Source organism: Rattus norvegicus, chromosome 19 (genome assembly GCF_036323735.1).
Source record: "Rattus norvegicus strain BN/NHsdMcwi chromosome 19, GRCr8, whole genome shotgun sequence".
NCBI classification, from domain to species: Eukaryota; Metazoa; Chordata; class Mammalia; order Rodentia; family Muridae; genus Rattus; species Rattus norvegicus.
In genome coordinates, this window is record NC_086037.1 from 62,073,177 (window position 1) to 62,096,421 (window position 23,245).

The 23,245-nt window shown below is 47.5% G+C and overlaps 1 protein-coding gene and 1 pseudogene across 3 annotated transcripts in view; both read left to right on the forward strand.

Moving 5' to 3' along the window:
• The window catches only part of Bco1 (beta-carotene oxygenase 1), a 36,863-nt gene extending 15,116 nt beyond the window's left edge, over positions 1 to 21,747 (forward strand). The window contains exons 6-11 of one of the 3 annotated variants that reach the window (NM_053648.3): positions 1,388 to 1,611; positions 4,651 to 4,908; positions 15,864 to 15,969; positions 17,652 to 17,746; positions 19,036 to 19,147; positions 21,098 to 21,503. In NM_053648.3, coding sequence (NP_446100.2) covers positions 1,388 to 1,611; positions 4,651 to 4,908; positions 15,864 to 15,969; positions 17,652 to 17,746; positions 19,036 to 19,147; positions 21,098 to 21,384 — 1,082 coding nt within the window. In that variant the 3' untranslated portion in view covers positions 21,385 to 21,503. Of the gene's footprint in view, positions 1 to 1,387; positions 1,612 to 1,852; positions 2,304 to 4,650; positions 4,909 to 15,863; positions 15,970 to 17,651; positions 17,747 to 19,035; positions 19,148 to 21,097 lie in introns of those variants that run through there. The other 2 variants (XM_039097426.2, XM_039097427.2) reach the window with 2 other exon arrangements.
• On the forward strand, positions 8,247 to 14,075 carry LOC134483652 (small ribosomal subunit protein eS24-like; annotated as a pseudogene).
• Positions 21,748 to 23,245: the final 1,498 nt, after the last annotated feature.

Genomic DNA, 23,245 nt, shown 5'->3' on the forward strand with positions numbered 1-23,245 from the left:
ACACACACACACACACACACACACACACACAAGCTATGACCTTCAGTGCCAGCAGTTCAGTGCCAGCAGGGGCCCGTGAACTGTGGTTAGAACAGAGGGTGGGTACGGACCTCCCGCCCCTCCCCCACGCCCTATTGCTTGCTTTTCTGGGTATTCCCCGCCCCCACCCCCACCCACAATGACACAGGAAGAAGTCAGTTATGACTTGGATCATTGTGATAGACCGTTCACCTCATTTGCCCAACTGCAAAACGGGCATCCTACAGCGTCATAGGACATGTCAGGGCCCCTCATCGTTGGGTGGAAGCATGGCCCTGTCAGTAGAGGGCTAGACTTCTTTTTTTTTTTTTTTTTTTTTCTTTTTTTTCAGAGCTGGGGACCGAACCCAGGGCCTTGCGCTTGCTAGGCAAGCGTTTTACCACTGAGCTAAATCCCCAACCCCGAGGGCTAGACTTCTAAGCGTGAGGATTTGAGTTGGATGCCAGAGCCCGTGTAGAAATCCAGATGTGGTAGTGCATAGCTGTAATCCTGGTCCTGCAGAGACAGAAACTTGTGAGGTGAATTCCTGGGGCTCGCTTTTTTTATGGGCTCCAGGTCCTACCGAGAACCCCTGTCCAAAAAGGCAATGGCAGCTCAGGTTGTCCTCTGTGCCTCTGTTGGTGTTTGTGCACAGTTACCTCACCCCTGAGACACAGGGCGGTCTGTCTGTCATCACAAAGGACAGTCTTCTGCTGGGCATTCTACAATAGGTAGTCTTTAGAACAATGGGTCGAAACCTTGTGGAAAATATTGTATATGCTGGCTCCCTGCGAAACACAAGGGCTGTGGGAAGGGTTCCCCTGGGAACCTTGGTAGAAATGCAATCTGGGGCCCTGTTCCAGGAACATATTAACCTCTGCACTTGATCACTGTCCCCTCGTGATTCATGAGGATGTACATCCATGGCTCTGTAGCAGGGATCAGCAACTCTTTTTTTTCTGTTGAAAGACAATGCCGGTAACTAAACTATCTAAGGCCCTGTGGACCAACTCTCTGGTGTCTGTCACAGAGGCTCACCTGGGCTACTGTCCCTGGAAACAGTAATAGTCTAGACCTCATAGAAAGCAGTGGATGTGTCCAACTCTACACAGATTGTATTTGTGAAGGCAGCTGGAGGCTCAGTGTAGTCCCCTAGCTGGAGTGGAAACCATTGGCCCCTCAATGCCTCCCTGGATGAGCCTGGCTTTTCAGGCCAGAAATCCAGAATTCACCACAGCCAGTGGACTCTAGTGGGGAGTCTCTCAGTCTCTGGGCCTGTGGGTTCTTCATTGATGGTTCTCTTGAGAACACTGTGTGGGTGTGGGTGATGGTGCCATTCTGCTAGATTCCCAGGCTTGCCCCTCTGCAGGCAGCAAGAAGAAAGGGAAGAACCCCTTGAAGCACTCAGAAGTTTTCTGCTCCATCCCGTCCCGCTCGCTGCTCTCCCCCAGTTACTACCACAGCTTTGGAGTCACGGAGAACTATGTGGTGTTTCTGGAGCAGCCTTTTAAGCTGGATATCCTCAAGATGGCCACCGCATACATGAGGGGTGTGAGCTGGGCTTCCTGTATGACATTCTGCAAGGAGGACAAGGTCAGAACTTCCTCTCTGTCTACCCCACCCCAGGGAGCACTGAAAGAGAGGCTACCCTGAGGGATGCTCATGGGACATTAACTGCATTTAGTCCCTTTGCAGGCAGCTGCCCCCCGTCCATAGAGTTCCGATGCTGGGATGGGTCTTTAGTCTGGTCCTGAGACCACTAATTCCAAATGCAGATTGTCCAGGGAAAAGCATGAGATCTTGGGCAGACAGAATCCCCCTAAACTATCCACAGGTGCACAGCCACTATGGGATCAAGACCTCGTCCAGAGCTGGGACCTACATAGCCTCTACCATCCATCGGGAAGATTCCTATAGCATCTCAACTCCCATTGTACAGTCTCGGGGGGCTAAGTGAACCCTGGATACCAGTGAGCTTACATATCAGGATGACACTGGTTCCACAGATGTGGAGTGACAACATCTCCTTCAGTCAGAGGCACGTGCGCGTTCTAAGCACACGCAGATGAGCATGCACATGTATGTACAGGCATGGGTGGATGTTCAACACATGTGTATGTACTTGTGTGTGTTTTATTTGCTGTTGCTGCTTCTGACAAACCTCCAGCGATTCTCAGCGTTACCTATTCAGAGAACACACCAGTATAGAGAGCCACACATAGAATCTCTCTCTCTCTCTCTCTCTCTCTCTCTCTCTCTCTCTCTCTCTCTCTCTCTTTTTTAATAAATTGGGTGCGGTGGTGCCAGCCATGAGCCTGTAGGGGAGGGGAATGGGGAGAGAAGGGACAGAGGGGGAAGAGGGTAAGAGAGTAAGAGGGTAAGAGAGTGAGGAGGGGGCAAGCAGCCCCTTTTATAGTGAGCCAGGCATACCTGGCTGTTGCTAGGTAACTGTGGGGCGGAGCTTAGACTAAATGCCAACACTATTTGCAGGAAATCCCAGGCTGGCCTTTTCCAGCTCCCAACCCTAATTCATTTTTCTTGAGAGTGCCCTTCAGACTTGATGCGTTCCAGATTTTATTTTTCTCGTGGGTTCCACCCCGCTCACATTACAGTCCTTGAAAGGAGCCACTCCATGTCACTCTGTCACTATGGTTCCCAAAGAAGTGCCCAATATCAGGAGGGAAGCCAGCTCAAGTTGAATACCCTCTGCATCTATCTTCAGAGACACTAGGGCTCTCCTAACTGCCAGGAGCTTAGAGACCAGTAAGCCTGGAATCTGTAACTGTGGGGCAGCCCTGGGCCAGAGGGTCCCAGGCTCCAGAAGTCAACTGGGAGTAAACTCATAAAAATCCAAAAAAGTGTCCAGCCTGGGGCTGGGGTCACTGCAAAGAAGCTGTCTAAACCAATCACTCCTGCGCTTACCTGTCCCTGCTGACATGCCCCACCCCCATGACATCACAGCTCTCCTCAGTGGCCTCTGGGGGAGGGGAGAAAGCAACCAGACCAAAGAAGCCACCTCCTCCTTCAGGAGGGTAGTTAAGTCAGAACTGCAAAAAAGAGATAACAGAGGAGAGGGGAGGGGGAAGGAGAGAGGGAGGGAAGGGGTGGTGGAGGGGAAGGTAGGAGAGGAGAGGGGAGGGGAGGGGAGAGGAGAGGAGAGGAGAGGAGAGAAAAGGGAGGGAGGAAGAGGAGAAAGGGAAGAGATGGGAGAGAAGAGAATGGAGAGAGAGAGAGAGAGAGAGAGAGAGAGAGAGGATCAAACACCCCACCCAGGATGGTTTTAGTCTGGTCACACACAGCCAGGCCTCTTGGGGCAGATGCAGCTCCCCAGTCAGTCCTGGGCCCACTCCCCTGCAGCCCCGAGGACAGCATGGGTGGCTGTAGCTGGCAGCACTGGGGAGAGACTCCGCACTGCAGTGCATGGGAAAGAGGACCACGGGGCTCCAACCTCAGCTGGAGCCCGGCACTACTTTCTACCGGTGTGACTGTTCCCAGGGTGCTTATCTGGAACCACAGCAATGCTCTCTGGGCGCCCTCCCCAAAGATTGCCCAGCAACCTTGGTGGCAAAGCTGCCCTCCTGTGGCCTTCTGTATGTCACAGAAATGCTCTATTCACTGAAGGCTTTGCCTGCCTACCTGTCAGTTTGACAGCATTTTGTTTTGTTTTCATTTTTTGCTCATTTGCCTGTGTATATATGCGTGTATTTGCGTGTGTGTGTGTGTGTGTGCGTGCGCGCGCGCGTGCATGCACCCACGTGTGCACATGCATATGTGCTCAAGAACAAGCAAAGAGACCAGAGATCAACCTCCCATGTTGTAGCTTAAGACATTGCTGCACACCTTGATTTTTGGAACAGTGCCTCTACCTGGCCTGTGATTTGCTAACTCAGCTCGATTATTCAGCCAGAAAACACCGCAGGTCCTCCTGTCTCTGCCCCAGCCCTAAGCACTGGGGATTAGAGCCACCACTCCCGGCTTCTTCACGTGGATGCCAGGGATCAAGGTCAGGTTCTCAAGCCTGTACAGTAAACGGTTTATTGATCGAGCCTTCTCCACAGCCCCTTGTCTTAAACTTTTATTAGGAAATACTTATTTTTTTAAAAAGATTTTATTTATTTACTTATTTATGTGAATACACTGTAGTTGTGTTCGGATGCACCAGAAGAGGGCATCAGATCTCATTACAGATGGTTATAAGTCACCAACCATGTGGTTGCTGGGATTTGAACTCAGGACCTCTGGAAGAGCAGTCAGTGCTCTTAACCACTGAGCCATCTCTCCAGCCCCAGGAAATATTTATTTTAAAGGTGGCAGACTCGTGATATTTTCATCCAAACATATCATGTACTTTATGTTCATCCCCCTGCCTTCTACTTCCGTTCACATACCCACATACGCAAAATATAGGATTTTGAAGGAAATAAACTTCATCTGTTGGTGAACGCCTTGTAGTCTGGCCATTGTGAATAGCACTACCTGACAGTTTGGGGTGGGTGCAGAGCTCAGAACGGGAGAAAGGAACATCCATATGGCCAGGAGCTAGGGCAGGCCTGATGTTGCGATGTCACCATACCAGATGTGTCCGCGGGTGAGCTGACCGCTTCATGGGCTGATGTGGGCGTCTTCTTCCAGACTTACATTCATATCATCGACCAGAAGACCAGAAAGCCTGTGCCAACCAAATTCTACACAGACCCCATGGTGGTCTTCCACCATGTTAATGCCTATGAGGAGGACGGCTGTGTGCTGTTTGATGTCATCGCCTATGAGGACAACAGTCTCTATCAGCTCTTCTACCTGGCCAACCTGAACAAGGACTTCGAGGAGAAGTCCAGGCTGACCTCAGTGCCTACCCTCAGGAGGTTTGCTGTGCCCCTCCACGTGGACAAGGTATTGCGCTCAGGGGATCCTCCGTGCTCAGGGGATCATGGATCTGGGCAGAAGTCTTTCTTGATGCTTGTTGACACAGAATTCCACAATGCACAGGGTTTCCTTTTTGGTTTTGATTTTCTTTGCTTCGCTTCGCTTTGCTTTGCTAGCAAGGATGGAACCCAGGGCCTCACACTAATTTACCACTGAGCAACACTGAGTCCCGGCCCTGAACTATACTTTGATAAAAGTTTTTCATTGTTCTTCTAAAAGCAGCTACGTTCTGTAGAAACTTTCAGAAAAATAATTAAGTGAGAAAGAGAGAAACAAACAAACAAATAAATTTGTTTTGTTTTGTTTTAAACCTGGCTTGGAGTGGTAACATAGGCTGTGTTGCCGGTACTGAGGAGGTTTAGGCTAGCTTGCGCTACTTAGCCACACCTTGTCTCAATCAAGCAGATGATCCCTGTTAAACCCACCATGCAAGATGAACACTGTGTTTGCATTTACTCCAGTCTCTCTGGATATACAATACATACATACATACATACATACATACATACACCATACATACATACATACATACATACACATACTTACACATACATGCATGCATACATACATACACTATACATACATATATATACACATGCATACGTACACCATACATACATGCATACACACATACATACACCATACATACTTACACATACATGCATACATACACTATATATACATATATACATACACATACATGCATAACCATACATACATACATACATAGACGCATACATACACCATACATACTTACACATACATGCATGCATGCATACCTACATACACTATACATACATATATACATACACATACATACACCATACATACACATACATACATACATATACTGTGCATACATATATATACCTACATATACCACATATACATACATACATAAATACAAACATGCACACATGTACATGTATATTTTAATCGCAGTTTTATTGAGATATAATCCACACACTATAGACTTAATCCATTCTAAAGTGTTCAATTCATTGCACTTTGTGTAGTCAGGGTTGAGCATCCCTCCCCATCCTCGTTTTGGACATTTTTTACCAGCCTTAGAGAAATCCTGTACTCTTTACCCCTTAGCCGTCAACTCCCAGAAACTCTCCCCTTGTCCCAGGCAACCACAGATCTCCTCCAGCCTTAACAGCATTATGTCGGCGGAGTCTTGCAGCCTGGCACTCTGGCTTCTCCTCAGGAGTGTTTTCTCCATCGTGAATATTGCGGTGTGCATCATTCTCTTGCATGGCCACGGGTGTGCATACTCTCTTGCCTTCTGCCTCGTGTACCAATTACATACCCAGGCATCGCTCCGTGCTCTCATTTTAAATATTCAGCTAATGGTCCAAGGGCGGGGACCAACACCACCAGCTTGCAAGATGTCCCTGCTGTTGAATTATTGTTCTTAACACTGTGCACAACCCCTGGGGCCAGGAGTCCTCCTCAGTCAGGGCGCTGCTGTCATGGCTCTGAACAGGGGGAAGCTTCTGGCTCCAGAACTCACTGACTTCATGAGATAATTAATTTAAATGGAACCAAATTGAACTCAATTAAGATGTGGCGGGCGGCTCCGGTTTACTGAAGGAGATCTGGATGCCAGGGGCTTTTGCTGTGCATTTCTCGTCTTTGTTTATTTAATGACCGAAACAACTTCTGGGGAAAGTTGGGAGGCTCATTTTACAGTTGGAAACAAAACAAAACAAAACAAAAACAAAAACCAAGAGGAAAAGGAATGCGCCCCAGGCCACCACAAGGCTGGAACCCTGGGCCAGCCACTAAAGGTATATCTGTTAAGTGCAGGGACACAGGAATTCAGTTGTTCACCCTGCAGGCCTTACACCTGGGAAACAGACCTCTGCAGTGGGCAGAGGGGACCCCTCATTTCTGGATTCTGCAGTACAGGGGTTCAGTCTAACCCTGTCCAGGGAGCAGGAGAGTCAGGGTTTGTACCCAGGTTTGTGTGTGTCCAAGTTTGGGGATCTCTTCTCTCTGTAACATTCTCTATGCGTCTCTGCCATGGCTTTTCCCACATGGCATGTCACCTTGATCTCGCGTCCTTAACGTTGTTGTTGTTGTGAGTCATATGAAAGGGGATGTGACCCTCACCAGGGAAAGCAGCACCCCTGTTGTAACATGGAGGCGAGTGCAGTGAGACCTGAGAACTCCAGCAGACGCGTACCGCTCCAGCGAGGGCTACCTCTTCCCATGGTCTGACTTTGCAAAATGAATTTAGTGTTAGGAATTGTCCTAGTTAGGGTTATTATCCCTGTGATGAGACATCATGACCAAAAGTAACTTGGGGAGGATAGGGTCTATTCAGCGTGTGCATCCACATCATAGACCATCATTGAAACCAGTCGGGACAGGAACTCAAACAGGGCAGGAACCTGGAGGCAGGAACTGGTGCAGAGGCCGTGGAGGTGATGCTTACTGGTCCCTCATCGTAGCCTGCTTCCTTCCTTCCTTCCTTCCTTCCTTCCTTCCTTCCTTCCTTCCTTCCTCCCTCCCTCCCTCCCTCCCTCCCTTCCTACCTTTCTTTCTTTTTTAAGATTTATTTATTCATGAATTTATGTATATATATGTATGTAAGTGCTGTGTCTGTACATGTACCTGCTTGCCAGAAGAGGACGTCAGATCCCATTACAGATGGTTGTGAGCCACCATGTGGTTTCTGGGAACTGAACTCAGGACCTCTGGAAGATGAGCCAGTGCTCTTAACCGCTGAGCCATCTCTCCAGCCTCCTAGTCAGCTTTCTTATAGAACTCAGACCACCATCCCAGGGGTGTCACCACCCTCAATGATCTGGGCCCTCCTCCATCAACCACTAATTAAGAAAAAGCCTTACAGCCAGATCTTCTGGAGGCATGTTCTCAACGGAGGTTCCCTTCTTTCAGATGACTCTGGTTTGTATCAAGTTGCTATCAGACTACCCAGAACAGGAGTATAAGTCAGGGGTAGAAAGAAGGCTTAGTACATTGAGACTCTGGGTTTAATCCCTAATGTGACCTTGAAGAAAGAAAGGAATCAACCAGTTGGGCATGTTGGCATATGCCTACAATCCCAGCACTCAGGAATCTAAGGCAGGAGATCTGCAAGTAACGGCCAGGTCGGTAGGATGCCTGGTGAGACCTTAACTGTTGTTGTTGTTGTTGTTGTTGTGATTGTTTGAAAAAAGGAAGGAAGAAAGAGGCTAGAAAGATAGCTCAGGTAGGAAGGAAGGAAGGAAGGAAGGAAGGAAGGAAGGGAGGGAGGGAGGGAGGGAGGGAGGGAGGGAGGGGCTGGAAAGATAGCTCAGCAGTTGAGAGCATTGGCTGCTCTTCCAAAGGACCCAAGTTCAATTCCCAGCACCCACAAGGCAGCTCACAACTGTATAGAACTCCAGTTCCAGGGGATCTGGTACCGTCACACAGACACACATGCAGGCAAAACACCAATGCACATAAAATAAAAGTAAATAAAGCTTTTAAAAAAAAAAGGAAGAAATGAAGGAAGGAAAGGAAGAAGCAGGCGAGCTGGTCTCACTGTTCTGGTTTACAAGGCCAACTACCCAGGAGGCTGGAGTAGGAGACCTGAATATTTTAACGCCAACCTGGCAACTTAGTGACACCCTGCCTCAAGATAAAAATAAGATCTAAAAACCAGGACAGGACTACAGGATAGTTCAATGGTATCATGTTTGCCTAGCAAACATGAAGCCCTAGGTTCAATTGATTCAGTTTTACTAAAAATACTAGGATGTGGGGGGACTTATAGGACTTAAGGCATTAGCTTCCTGCCCTCATGAGGGCGACTAAGTGATAACCGGCACCCCATAAAATCACCCCCAGCCCTGGCCTCTGCACCCCTTATACTGGGACAGCCCCACAATTCAGCACTGAGGTTTTTCTTCTGGTCTAGGAAGAACAGGGTGTCACAGAGCACACAAGGCATGAGTCACAAGGCTGAACTCAGCCCAGGGCTGATGCAGGAAGAGGGACAGGCTCCCTCCCTACCCCCACTTAAGGTTTGACGCCCTTTGATCGCATGGGGGAAGGGTTACTTCCTCAGAAGCAAGCTTGAATGGGCTGTCTGTGTGCCTTTAAAGGCCGCCTTGTAACCACCAGGTGCTTTGAAATCAGCAAGGGCGAGCAAACCCTTGGATGGGCGGCTCTGGCCACGCTGGCTAATTGTTGTTTATTGTCCCTTAAAGATGGCTTCTTCGCTTTCAAGTCACTCAGCTGCCTGGACATACAAATGGGAAACTTGGATAGGTGGACACACACACAGACACACACACACACACACACACACACACACACACACACACACACACACACCCTGCTCCAAGAGCCCAGTTCTGTCCTAGCCGGGAAAGTCCTCCCTTCTTAAATGCCCTCTACTTGGGGGCATTTGACCATCAATGACCCCTCTACCTGCCCCTGTGACCCATCCTGGAGTCCTGCCTAATGTCCCCAGTTGCATTTGGAGTCATCTCCCGCACTCCCTGGACACAGAGCATCCCGAGGGATTGCGGTGCATGCTGACAGGCTCTCTGGGCTTAGAAAGGTCTTCATTTTCTGGTCTCTGTGTTTACCACTCCCTCCCCTGTCAGAGGTGTGTGTACACTGTGGCACCCTCTAGGGTGACACCCACCTCTGGTACAACAAGCTTATTTGGTCCCCTCTTGCGGCTGAAACACAGACTCCTCAAAGGCAGGTATTGTTATTAAAATCTCGTTGTTAATTAAATATTACCCCGTGCTGGTCCAGATGGAGCACAGCAAACCAACATGGTTCCACATGGAGAGATTTAATGGGAGAACGAGACAAGGGGAAGGGGTGAGAGAAAGAAGAGAAAGAGAAGGAGGGCAGAGGAAGTCTGCCCTTTATTTGGAATGTGACGTAACTATTCCCAGATGGAGGTGGGAACTGAACCAAAGGAATACTGGGAATGTATGGCCATTGCCATGGCAACAGTGACCAACCGTGGTTGCTGTTGGAGGAAAAGGCAATTCCTGATACCAACAGCAGGGACACTGTCTTGCAGTGAGCCATCATTGTATTTAAAAACTCTTCAATGTGGGGAATGAATGCATACACGAATGAATGAATGAATGAATGAATGAATGAATGAGTGAATGAATGAGTGAATGAGTGAGTGAGTGAATGAATGAATGAGTGAATGAATGAGTGAGTGAATGAATGAGTGAGTGAGTGAGCGAGTGAATGAATGAGTGAATGAATGAGTGAATGAATGAATGAATGCGTGAATGAATGAATGAGTGAATGAATGAATGAATGGAAAACATGAAGCTAAGTCTCTAAGAGGTCACAACTCTCCTGTTAGCATCATACCATGTCCTGGGGAGCACTGCTTTACAGCCAGCGCAGATGGTGGGAGATTATTCTCAAAGGTCTAGGCCCTCATGATTACCTGTGTTGCTCAGACCAGCTGGGGTCAAAGGAAGGCAGCATGGAAGGGCCCCTAACACCCGTGCTGTTTATGGAGTGCTGCGGGCACCTGAGGTGGGGCTATGTAGGGGTGGAGGAGTGGCAGGGAGGAACCTAGGCATGTCCAGACAGTGGGGCAGCCGCCCTGCCCTCGTCCTGAAGGGCGCCATGGCATGTTAGAGGTAGGTTTGTGAGAATTCACTGTCATGGATCACAGACTGTCACAGGAGGAGGCATGCTAGACCGAGACGAGGTAGCTTTGGACTCTAGACCAGCAGATTTGGGGTTCGTCTCCAAAGGCAAAGATGAACACATGCTGAGGGAAAGCAGTATCTATGGACGCGGGCTGAGTGCTGGGCTCCGTGTTAAATGGCTTTTCTGCTCTGAGACTTTGGCAACAGGATGCCCTTCTCCGAGACTGTCACTTTAGAGGCTTCTATTTATCCCTTCTGTCTCCAGCATGGCTCCTTCTCCCTGAGAGGAGAAATTTGAAGGGCCAAAGGGTCATGTCTGCCAAGAAAAGTATCTCTCCATCACACCTACCCATGCTTTGGAGAACTGGTCTACCTCCCTGTTTGAGAGGCTGCCTCTGTTCCACTAAGAATGAAATGCATTGCTAGTGTGTCTGTGTGGTATCTGGGGCTGGCTGGGACTTAGGGTGCTGGGTGGGGCATCTGCATAGCTCCAGGTAAAGCCTGGAGTGAGAAATGTTCACTGACCATTTCATCTGGCTGAGAACTAAGGGGTCCCAGACTTTTCAACCCATATCCCTTCCAGGACACCCTTTGAGACAGAACCTGCTGTGCTGCTGGAATGTTCTCCCAGTCCGTCCCAGTAGCTGCCAACCGAGAGTGTGGTGGTGGAGCATGGGAGATGTGGCTTCATTAGGGCCAAGGAAATTTCCATCTCACTTGATCCTTTTTTAAAGTCTCGGTGTCCACACTCGGTTCCTCTCTGCTCTCTGAAGCTCCCTTTGCTACGCAGACCGAGGGATGGAGCCAACTACAGAAACACAGTAGACTTTCTCTTCTCTCCAGAAAGAAAAGAGGAGCTGCTACCATTAAAATAGGCTGGTTTTGGCCCTAGCGATTTGACAGAGCAGTTCCAGAGGATAAAAGCCCATGCGTCTGGGTAGGAGAGTGATTTGGTCGACTTAATTAGCCTGCTGCACTTGGGCATAGGGCCCGTGGGCCTCAACTGGGGCTATTGCTCCAGGCCGTGCAACTTTTAAGAACTGTTAACTCTTTTGCCAGTTCACACTGCAACCCTCCCCTCCGAGTTACTCTTTATCCCAGAGTCTCCAGTTGAGAGGGAAAGTAGCTCGCCCAACATCAAAGACTTACCACTGGGATTAGGTCAGGATTTGAATTTGTGTCTGTGAACAATGATGCCTCTGGCCTGGGACCAGATCCTTACACAATCATAACTTTCCAAGATCAGGCAGAAACCACTGTGCTTCACCCAGCACCCCATTTACAGATAGGGAGACCCACCCAGTGGGGTCAAGGGTCTTTTCAAGCTCACATAGCAAGTTCAGAATTCTGGTTCCACGCAGAAGCTGGGTTTTCCTTGGCAGCAGATGGGCAGATATCTGAGCTCTCTTCTTAAGCCCCGGAAGTTCCCTCTGGCACCAGGACTGCAAGGCTCGCCTGTGGCATCTTTTATCCACCCCCCCCCCCCGATTTCTTGCTGATTTCTTTTCAATGCTGAGCAGGGCTTGGCTGCTAAAAGCAGCCGAGTCATGTTAGGTTATTGCTGTGTGTGGAAAATTAAAAGTTTATCCCTTAACCAGTCTGACCAGTTTCAGGCTGGAGCTAAAAGAGTGTCTGTAGACCAACTCCCTGTGGATCAAGGCTGGACCTGCCTTGGGCGGGGAAGGGGCGTTACCCGGTGAGGTTCGGGCACAAGATGAGCTCCTATAGTGAGCCCAGCACAGGGCTACTTGGTTCACAGACTTGCTTCCATTGGGCTCGCCAGCCAAACTGCAAAGCAGATACATTCTTGGTCCCTGACCACTGAAACTGGAGAAAAGCTTATTAAATCATGAATTCACTTCCTGGTTGCCACATGTCTTGCACCCAGAGAAATGGTCTCTGACATCCTGGAGAAACTGACCACAAAGAAGGAAAAAGAAGCTTCCCAAATGAAATAATTACAGCCCAGGACTGCTGCCTCACGGGCTCAGCAGATTCGGACCGAGTGGTTTAGGAAGGAGATGTTTGAGCTAAAACCTACAGGATGGGAAAGGACCCCTCGCTCTGCCCTCTGTCCAAACGTTCTTGCTTCTGGGAGAATCTCAGTATGAAGCCATGGGCCCAGGTTCTGCTTCTCTTGTGTGACTTTTTTTTTTTTTTAAAGATGTATTTATTTATTATGTATGAGTACACTGTCGCTGTCTTCAGATACACCAGAAGAGGGCATCAGATCTCATTACAGATGGTTGTGAGCCACCATGTGGTTGCTGGGATTTGAACTCAGGACCTCTGGAAGAGCAGTCAGTGCTCTTAACCACTGAGCCATCTCTCCAGACCCTCTTGTGTGACTTTTGATGTGTCACTTTCCATCTCTGGAAATCAGCTTCCTCTTCTAACGATCAGAGGATCGAACTAGATGAATAATCTCTAAGAAGCCCTTCAATTCAGCTACCGTGAAGTGGTCGCTTGCCCTCTTTCTCAGCTTTCTCAGCAGACAAGATGCTCTCATTAAGATAGGTTGTTGTAGGGCGGGGGTCGTAGCAGGTTGGAGAGGTGGCTCGGTCTATAAAGTGCTGGCTATTCAGCTACAAGGACCCATCTCCAGCATCCATGTGAAATAAAAGCATGGCATCGAGTACCTGTAATCTCAGCGGCAGAGAGGTGAACCCCAAGTTCAGTAAGAGACCCTGTCTCAACAAATGTAAAATAAAATAAAACAGTGGAGTCCTCTCTTTTTCCTTAACTGTTCAAGGACCCACCATCATGGATGACACAGTACCAGTCTAACTGTTCTCCCAGGAAGTTCGTGACTAACAGTTTGCTTCAGAGGAAACACACAGTCAGTGATGATCTTCACCGCCCGGGGAAAAGCAACAGTACCAAAGACAGGCATACAGGAAGAGCTAGCCACAAAGTCCAAGATGGCGCCAGATGGCATCTTTGTATTTGAATTCAGAACCCACTTGGTGGCAGGACAGCTGGCTTTGAGTCATCCTTGAGTCTTTGGCTTCTGCGAGGGAAAGTGAGGCTAAACACAGACTTGCAAGACTTGGTCTTTACTAGAGGAAGACTTCCAGGAAACAATGAAAGGAATGCAGGAACTGGATGAGGAAGATGGGGGGCTGGGGAGAGCCGAGGCCAATGCAGGTGCTGGCGAAAAGCAAAACGGAGTAGAAATTCTGAGTGATTCCTTCTGCTGGGATGGTGCAGATTTCCAAGAAGACAGACTAAGAACTTGCATTAAAAAAAAAAAAGGGCAGTAACTGAGGAAAACATCAAAGGCCAACCTCTGGTAAACATACACACACCAGACACATACACATGTGCCAAGAGAAGAAGCCAACTGTTTTTAATGTTAAAAATTATTTTTAGGGGTTGGGGATTTAGCTCAGTGGTAGAGCACTTGCCTAGCAAGCGCAAGGCCCTGGGTTCGATCCCCAGCTCCGAAAAAAAGAACAAAAAAAAAATTGGATGGAGGAAATGTGAAATTATATGAAATTATATGAGGAAATTATTATAATAATTAATAATATACAATTATCCCCTCTTTTGGCTTCACGTTCCACCCATGCAGTGACTTAGAATCAAGAGAGCTCCAAAAGTGTTCAGTGAAAGACTCACCTCTAAAGAAATGTGATTTTGTTTTGGGGTTTTTTTTTTTGTTGTTGTTGTTGTTGTTGTTCTTGTTTTTTTGTTTTGTTTTTCTGAGACCGGGATTCTCTGTGTAGCCTTGTCTGTGCTGGAACTCCTCAGAGATCTGCCTGCCTCTGCCTCTGCCTCTGGGAGCATTGGAATTAAACATACAGCCATTGCCTAGCTAAAGAAACCAGTCTTAGGTGTAAAATTGCATGCTGTTCTGATTAGCAGTCCAAGAACTCAGACTTCCTCGGAACTGGACTTCCTCAGAACTGGACCGGTCGTTTTGTACAATGTATCCATTCTATATACGCTGCTCACCTCTTAGTCATTCTGCAGTTGGCTCAAGTATCAGATCGATGAGCTGCTGTGGCTTGCAACACTTACACAAAGTATTCAGTGTTATCTGAGTTTCAGGACATCACCAAGGGCTTGGAATGAATCCTCTGAGAGTCAGTGCTATAGCATAGACCTGCTGTGTAGCTGCAAAGATGTCATCATCAAGCAAAGTGTTTGTCAAGGTCCTCCTGCAAACCATTTGGCAGGTGATGTCATTTAATCCTTGCAATCTGCCAAAGACGTGCATACTATTATCTTCCTTATACAAAGAAGGAAACTGAACCACAGAGAAGCTAACTTCTTGCCCCAAGTCCCATGCTTAAGTATGTGGTAAATAGGGAAGTTTCCACTATCTGCTATGTTGTTCGTGTCTGTATGATTTCTCACATTCTTGTCCCCGTGTACTGTATGAGCAAATGTGGTTGAGCTCAGACCACACGTACAATTTGTTCTGAGGCTTCCTCTCACTATTACATCCTAAGCACGCGTGTTATGATAGACTCTACAAGCGTCCGTTGAATGATGAGAACAGCTGATTACAAGGGATCACCCAGCATTTAAAAGGGGACACCTTACTCTTTGAAGCATTCAGAGCCTAGATAGGTCCTGACTGTACCTCCCACCCGCTGTGTGGCCTTGGGACAATCTGTTCCTATTGCCAATCCTCATTACTGTTTAAGGGATGGCTGTGGATTTTTTTGTTTGTTTGTTTGTTTGTTTGTTTGTTTTTTTCCGGAGCTGAGGACCGAACCCAGGGCCTTGCACTTGCTAGGCAAGCGCTCTACCACTGAGCTAAATCCCCAACCCCGGCATGGCTGTGTTTTTAAATGTATTTATTGAATGTGTACATGTGCTATGTATTTTCGTCTGTTCACTTCTATGTGCAGTGCCTCTTGGAGGCCAGGAGAGGCATTAGATTCCCTGGGATTAGAATTAACAGACTTTTGTGAGCTACCTTGTGGTGCTAGGATTCGAACCCAGAACCTCTGGAAAGCTGGGCCATCTCTCCAGCCTCCGGCCTCATTATTTCCAACTGACAATAACAGCAATGAAATAGCTGCTTCCTGTGGTTACTGAGAGGCCAAGCAAAGTGATACGCTTTGAAACTCTGTTCAAATGGCTATGGTAAAGCAAGGGTTTGTGGGAATAACCTTTTCTTTTTTTTTTTTTTTTTTTTTCGGAGCTGGGGACCGAACCCAGGGCCTTGCGCTTCCTAGGCAAGCGCTCTAACCACTGAGCTAAATCCCCAACCCCTGGAAATAACCTTTTCTTTTTGTTGTTGTTGTTTTTCTTTTAATTTATTCTTTTCAGGATGCAGAAGTGGGCTCGAATTTAGTCAAGGTGTCATCTACAACAGCAACTGCCCTGAAGGAGAAGGACGACCATGTCTACTGCCAGCCTGAGGTCCTCTACGAAGGTAAGGTACATCTTTTCTCACGAGTGTCATAAAGCCCATCTCAGTGATATTTCCCTTCCATGAAGGGACAGGAATAGGCAGAGAAGATTCTTGGAACCCCAGGAAAAAGAATTTGGGAAACTTTTAAAATAGCTTTCAGGGTTGGGGATTTAGCTCAGCGGTAGAGCGCTTGCCTAGCAAGCGCAAGGCCCCGGGTTCGGTCCCCAGCTCCGAAAAAAAAAATAGCTTTCAACATTTCTGGTCCTTGGATAGATGACATGCACAATTGATGTATGCGAATGGCTGTGATATATTAAACAGACATCATAGTCTCCTTTGTCTTCCTCTGCACTGTCACAATTCCTACAACGTGGACGTTCTTGGTCCACTGGCCTTAGAGATGCTGATCTATAATACAGAATGTCAAACCACAAGACAGGAGCCACACCCATGGGGCCATGTTCCTCAGCCTTGATGACACGCGGGGCAGGTCTTTGTGGTTGAGCAGTGCTGTAACTGGAGAATGCTCAGAAACATCCCTGGATTCCAAATAGCCCTCACCCTACACCAGAGCCAGCCAAAAGCTCTCCGGGAGGTGTTCCTGTCCCACAAGGCTGAGTTTCTGTGCCCAGTGGACCATAGGGTGTGACACAAAGCCCTTTGTAGACAAATCTGTATTTCATACTCCTATGCGTACAGTGAAGCTAGGTGTAGTGGGGCATGCCTGTCATGCCAGCATCAGGGGGCTGAGGCAGGAGGATTGCTGTGAGTACTAGGTTAGCCTGAGTCACATAGTGTCTCAAACAAACAAGCAAACAAACAAAAGTTGTATGCCTGTAATCTCAACTCTTGGGAGATGAGGGTGGGGAAGGGAACCTAAGGTTATTCTTTAACTACAAAGTAGCCAGCAAAGGCTTTAAGGGATCTTATCTTGAAACAAACAAACAAACAAACAAACAAAAAAACAAGAACACTGACTAGGCAAAGGGTAATAGAAGTAATGAATGCTGCAGGATGGAGGGTCAGAGGGCAGGCAGTGCTGACCCCACCCAGCATTGCTTCTAAACTTTCTCTTTGGGACACAATGGACACACTCTGTGACCGTCCTATTTGCACTTACCTTACCATATGGACACTTCCCATGATATGAAAATCCTTTTTATAAAGACTATAGTAGGATTCCCTGAATTTATTTTATTCACTTAAAGAAGAGTCTCATTCTGTAGCCCAGGCTGGCTTTGAACTTCCGGCGATACTGTTGCCTCAGTGTCCCCTAGTGCCTGCTCCATCCCAAGCATCACATTTATTTTATATTGTGCGTTAACACTCATCCCCGTGGCTTATGGAGCCTTTTTTCATACCCAGGTGTGCTCACATACACTCAAACACCACGTTTTAGCCTCTTAAAAACTGCAGTAGCCTCTGATTTAAATCTGTAATTCTCTGATTTCTATCGTAGATAATTACAGGCACTTAAGCATTTAAAGCCCTCTGGTCTACGGCACTCACTCCTGAACCTTCCGGCAGGGACAGCATCATTATCAGAGGTCCCTCCCTACCTGTGACCACCTTTGATGTCATCTGGGTCTGAATCAAGGCTAGGGTGGTACTTGGGAACCGTTCCTATGGAATGAGGCCATTTGGCACGAAAAGGGAAGCTCCCCGAACCAATGATGGGATTTCACTAGTGTTCTCCTCTTCAGGCCTAGAGCTCCCTCGGATAAATTATGCTCACAACGGGAAGCCATATCGCTACATCTTTGCTGCTGAAGTACAATGGAGTCCAGTCCCAACCAAGGTACAGATTCCTGTATCCTGGGTATCTCTATGCAGGCAGACTGGCCTTCTCCAGACCCAACTTAATGTCTGCAAAGCAGACTCCTCAGGGCTTAACACTGGGGTAGGGGATACAGGAGAGAAGTCTGGGGGGATAGTCCTGAAGTAAGAGTTCTGCTCCCATTTGTACGTAGGGAGCCCTGACAATGTGACACTGTGCTGGGCTCTGAGGAAGAAGCGATCAGCGGGGAATGCTGTCCCAAGCAGCTGCCTCACCTTCTCCAGCAAGCAGATGTCACAGGAACTTGCAGAATTAGTTTTGTTTTCTAAATAGCTAACTGTCCATATTAACATAGTCCAGTGCTGTCCAAAGCGCTGGCCAGACACTGTTTTTCTTTGAGACCAACATTTGTATTGACATTTGAAAATGTGGAGCTGACGAGATGACTCAGGCGGTGAGGGATGTGCTGTCAAGCTTGGCTACCTGAGTTTGATACCGGGAACCCACACGGTAGAGGGAGAAAACCAATTCCTGCCCTCTGGCTGCCACATGCATGCTGTGGTATGGCGCAGTGTTGCAATGATGCATGCCCCACCCACCCCCCCCCCCTCTAAAGATGCAGAGAGGAAAAAAATAAGACAATAAATTTCAAATTATTTAAATTTCTAAATGGAAAAGATTGAAAGCAAAAAAATTAAGGTGAACACACACACACACACACACAGAAAGAGAGAGAGACAGAGACGGAGATAGACACAGAGAGAAGCCCCAAGCCACGCCCATGAATTCTATACTTTACAGGAACAAGCCCATGAGAGCCCATGGGAATTTCCCTCTTTTATTTGTTGTTTTGCTTTGTTTTTTTGTTTGGGAAGCTGGGACTCAAATCACAACCTCCGGTGTTCTGGGCTCTGGGTTCTGGGTGTTCTACCATCCAGCTCTAGTCTTAGTCCAGAGCTTTTAATTTTAAAGTAACAAAAGAGTTGTATCATGTTTTAATTAGTGGCATTAAACACCTTAATTATATAATGTAAAACATTGTGAGATAGTGCCAAATACCAGAAAGTTTCAGGACTCTGGCGTCCTAGCCTTCGGTAAGCCAGGAGATCTGTGTTGATTTTGGGGGAGGAAGTTTGACTCTTCCCTTCTTGGGGCTCTGCTGCCTGGGTCAGATGTCACTTGGGGGTGACGTCACAAGTGTAGGTGTGAGGGCTGACTCTCCCCTCAGAGGCCTCCATGCCCTTCTGCTTCTAGGGAGTCATGGTGCTTGCAGACACAGGATCTCATCTTTCTCTTCTCTGTGTATACAGATACTAAAATATGACGTTCTCACCAAGTCCTCCTTAAAGTGGTCCGAGGAGAGCTGCTGGCCTGCAGAGCCTCTGTTTGTCCCCACACCGGGTGCGAAGGATGAGGATGATGGTAAGAGAGGGAGAAGGGAGCCCATGTGACCACACTTACGATTACCCATCGAACAGAGGCGCCACCCAGGGGCATCCCACAGTGGGTTGCCTGATGAGAAGTCTAGGTATGTCTGTGGCAAAACCACCACATTAAAAGCTTCCCGAGACCACACTCACTTCTGATGTTGAGTGCAAGGTCAAGGGCTCCTACCACCAGGTTCTGTAATCCACTAGGACCTCCCCCAGAGCTCCCCACCATCCTTTCCCAGTGTATTTGCCTGTAGAGTTAACTTCTGACAACCAAGCATTTCCAGACATGAAAGTTCACCTGAGCCTCTGTACCCAGAGATTTTATCGTGGCTCGCTCACATGACATTATAGCTACCCTAAGCAGATGACCTTTAAAGTTCAGCCCCTTGCAGGCCAAGCAGAGACCTTGTAGTCTAAGGTCCCATCATAAATCAAACCGTCAGCTGAGCATGGCATGGATGCCTGAGATCTCAACATTTGGGAGGCAGACAGAAGACAAGCAGGGGTCTATGATCATTCTCAGACAACACAGAGAATTTGAACTACTAAGACCTGGTCTCAAAAGGACAACAGGAACAAGATAGGTGTAGGTTTCCACTTAGTCAAATTGCCTTAACCCCCTTTGCTTCAAAAATACCCTGCCCACAGCCCTGAGGATACCAGGGAAGGTAATAAGCTATGGGTAAGGACACCGCCCAGCCAAGCCAGGGATGGGTCTGCCCACACCTGCAGGGGAGGGCAGGCTGTCCCACTGAGACTGCCGGTTTCTTCCCTCAGGTGGGAGGGGGTGGTTTTCCACCTGGCCTTGACTTCCTTCTGATTGTGGCCTGGCACACAGGCAGGGGGATCCCATGTCACTGTCATCTCTAAGGCAAGGGACTGTTCGCATCCACTCCTACTGAGGCCAGCCCCTGGCTTGGCGGGGCAGCTGCTTCTCACGCCTTCTCCCCATGGGTGTGGAGTGACATTGTCCTCATTTCATCCAGGGGAGGCTCAGGGTGAGACGAGTTGACCAAAGTCACGAGCTCCCTATGCAGAGGTTGGCTTTGAATCCAGGCCAATCTGACATCACTTGTGTTCAAACTACAACAACCCAGGTCCTTCGGGCAGAATCTTGGGCACTTATGAAAAGTTTCCTTACCCTGCTGTACTTGAAAGTGAGCACAGAGAACGGAGAATGTCCCCATTTACAGGCAAAAATTAGGGGTCACCAACATAACCAGGAGATAGATTGGATTCATTCCATGTCACTGCAAGCCAGACATGGCAACACATGGCTTCGAATCCTAGCATCTGGGAGTTGGAGGTAGGTAGATATGAGTAGCCTGGGCTACGTTGCAAGACCTGTCTCAAAACAAAACAAATATGTCAATGCTTTTGCAATTCAGGAAGTCCCTGCTTCACGGAGTCACATGACTTAGCCTCCCTGAAGTGGCTGGGTCTCTCCATCCTCGGAGGTTTCGGGCAGTAGGAAAAGGAACCTTTCTTCAAAACACTTGAAAATGAGCCATGCGCTCCCAGAATCCACCCTGCAGATCATTCCAGCACCCATGAGGTTGGGGGTTGGTGGGAATTATCTTCACTGCAGATATGAAGAGAGAAGGTTCATGGAGGCAAAGCGACTCTCCCAGGAGTAGGTTTTCTGATTCGAGGTCTGGGTTTCTCTTCTGCCAACACAGAATGGCAGGTGTCATCTTCCCTCCTGTTTGCATCAAGGATGAGTTAAAAGGTGACAGGGAGAAATGTCCTCTCCAGGTAGAAGCTATGCTTTGAACAGTGTTAGGCATCTCTTAGGACTGAGAAGGAAGCTCACGGGGAAAGCAGCCATCTAGCGCACATGAAGGCCCTGGATTACACTCTCAGCATTGCAAATGGGAATAAACTGGTTTTTCTGTTGTTGTTTTGTTTTTGTTTTGTTTTGTTTTTTGTCTTCTTGTAGGAGTCATCTTATCAGCCATCATCTCTACAGATCCCCAAAAGCTGCCCTTTTTACTTATTCTGGATGCGAAAAGTTTTACGGAATTGGCTCGCGCCTCTGTTGATGTGGACATGCACCTGGACCTGCATGGTTTATTTATTCCGGATGCAGGCTGGAATGCAGTGAAGCAGACTCCAGCCAAAACGCAAGAGGATGAAAATTCAGATCATCCCACAGGTCTGACAGCACCAGGATTGGGCCATGGTGAAAATGACTTCACGGCAGGTCATGGCGGCAAGAGCCTTTAATCCTAGCACTCGAGGCAGAGGCAAGCAGATCTCTGAGTTCAAGGCCAGCCTGGTCTACAACACAAGTTCCAGGACAGCCAGGGATACACAGAGAAATCCTATCTTGAAAACAAAGCAAAACAAAAACAAAAGAAAGAAAGACTTCACTGGCAGGACCTCCGGATAGTAACTGTAGTTGTTGACACTGTCAAATGTGGACCGCATTTAGGATACCTAAAGAAACAAACTTTTGGGCCTGTCTGTGAGAGAGCTTCTTTATTGTGTTAACTGGGCAAGGAAGATCCAACCTGAATGTGGTAGCACCTGTCCCCTGAACAGAGGTCAGGACTGAATAAAAAGGAAAAAGCCTGAAGCAGGACTTTTGCTACTTTGTGGGTTCTTTTACTTCTACCCTTTTCCATCCCTCTTCTTCCAACCTTTCAACCCCCTAATATTAGAAAGAAGAAATGATAGAGGGGAAAGGACTGATTAGAGGCATTAAGAATATCTAATTTCTTTTTTTTTCTCTTCTTACATGACTATATGACAAACAACAACCATCAGCAGTCAACAACCAACAACCAACAACAACCACCACAATCAACAACCACCACAACCAACAACAACCACCACAATCAATAACAACAATCAACAGCCAACAACTACCACAACCAACACCAACAAACAAACAACAGCAACAACCACAAACAACAACAACAAACAACCAACAACCACCACAACCAACAACAACCAACCAATAACAACCACCACAACCAACAACAACCAACAGCAACCACTATATCCAATAACCAACAACCAACAACAACCAACACAACCAACAACAACCACTATATCCAATAACCAACAACCAGCAACAACCATCACAACCAACAACAACCACCACAATCAACAACCACCACAACCAACAACAACCAACCAATAACAACCACCACAACCAACAACAACCAACAGCAACCACTATATCCAATAACCAACAACCAACAACAACCAACACAACCAACAACAACCACTATATCCAATAACCAACAACCAGCAACAACCATCACAACCAACAACAACCACAACCAACAACAAACAGCCACCAACAAACAACAAACAGCCACCACAATCAACAACAAGCAACAACTAACAATAGTAAACAACAATAAATAACAACAAACAACAATCAATTACACCCAACAACAACCACTACATCCAACAACCACTACAACCAACAACAACCACTACAACCAACAACAACCACCACAACCAAAAACAACAATCAACAACAACAATCAACAAATGTAAACAACAATAAAAAACAACAACAAACAATGAACAATAACTCACCTCTGGGACCCTACATCCTCTGCAAAGTCCCCAGAATTCCAAACATTACACACGCACAGAAATGATCTGCAGCTGGCAAAACCAAGCCCCTGCTAGAGCATGAGGCAAACCATAGTCACCTACTTTAAGGCAGCCCCATAGCTCCACACCTTGGATTAAAAATAAAACATATTCCCATAATATTTCTGTATTAAAAAAAAAAAACAACAAAATTCTCACTACAAAAGCCACTTGAGCACCAGGACTCATTACTCTCAGCTTCAGACTGTGCATGAATCAGCTGTCTCATGTTCCTGACGCCGTGCCTTCCCACCGTGATAGACTGTACCCTGGTCCTGTGAGTCAACATAAGCCCATCCTCCCTTAAGTAGCTTTTGTCAGTTATCATGTCCCAGGAATGGGAAGTGTAAGTAAGCGTGCACCTTTCTGTTGTTGGAGATGGTTATCCTCCTGTTACTCTTTGTGTAAAGCTGCAATAAACCACAGAGACAGCTCCAGCTCCATTTTATTAGAATCCTTGTTGGAAGAGCAA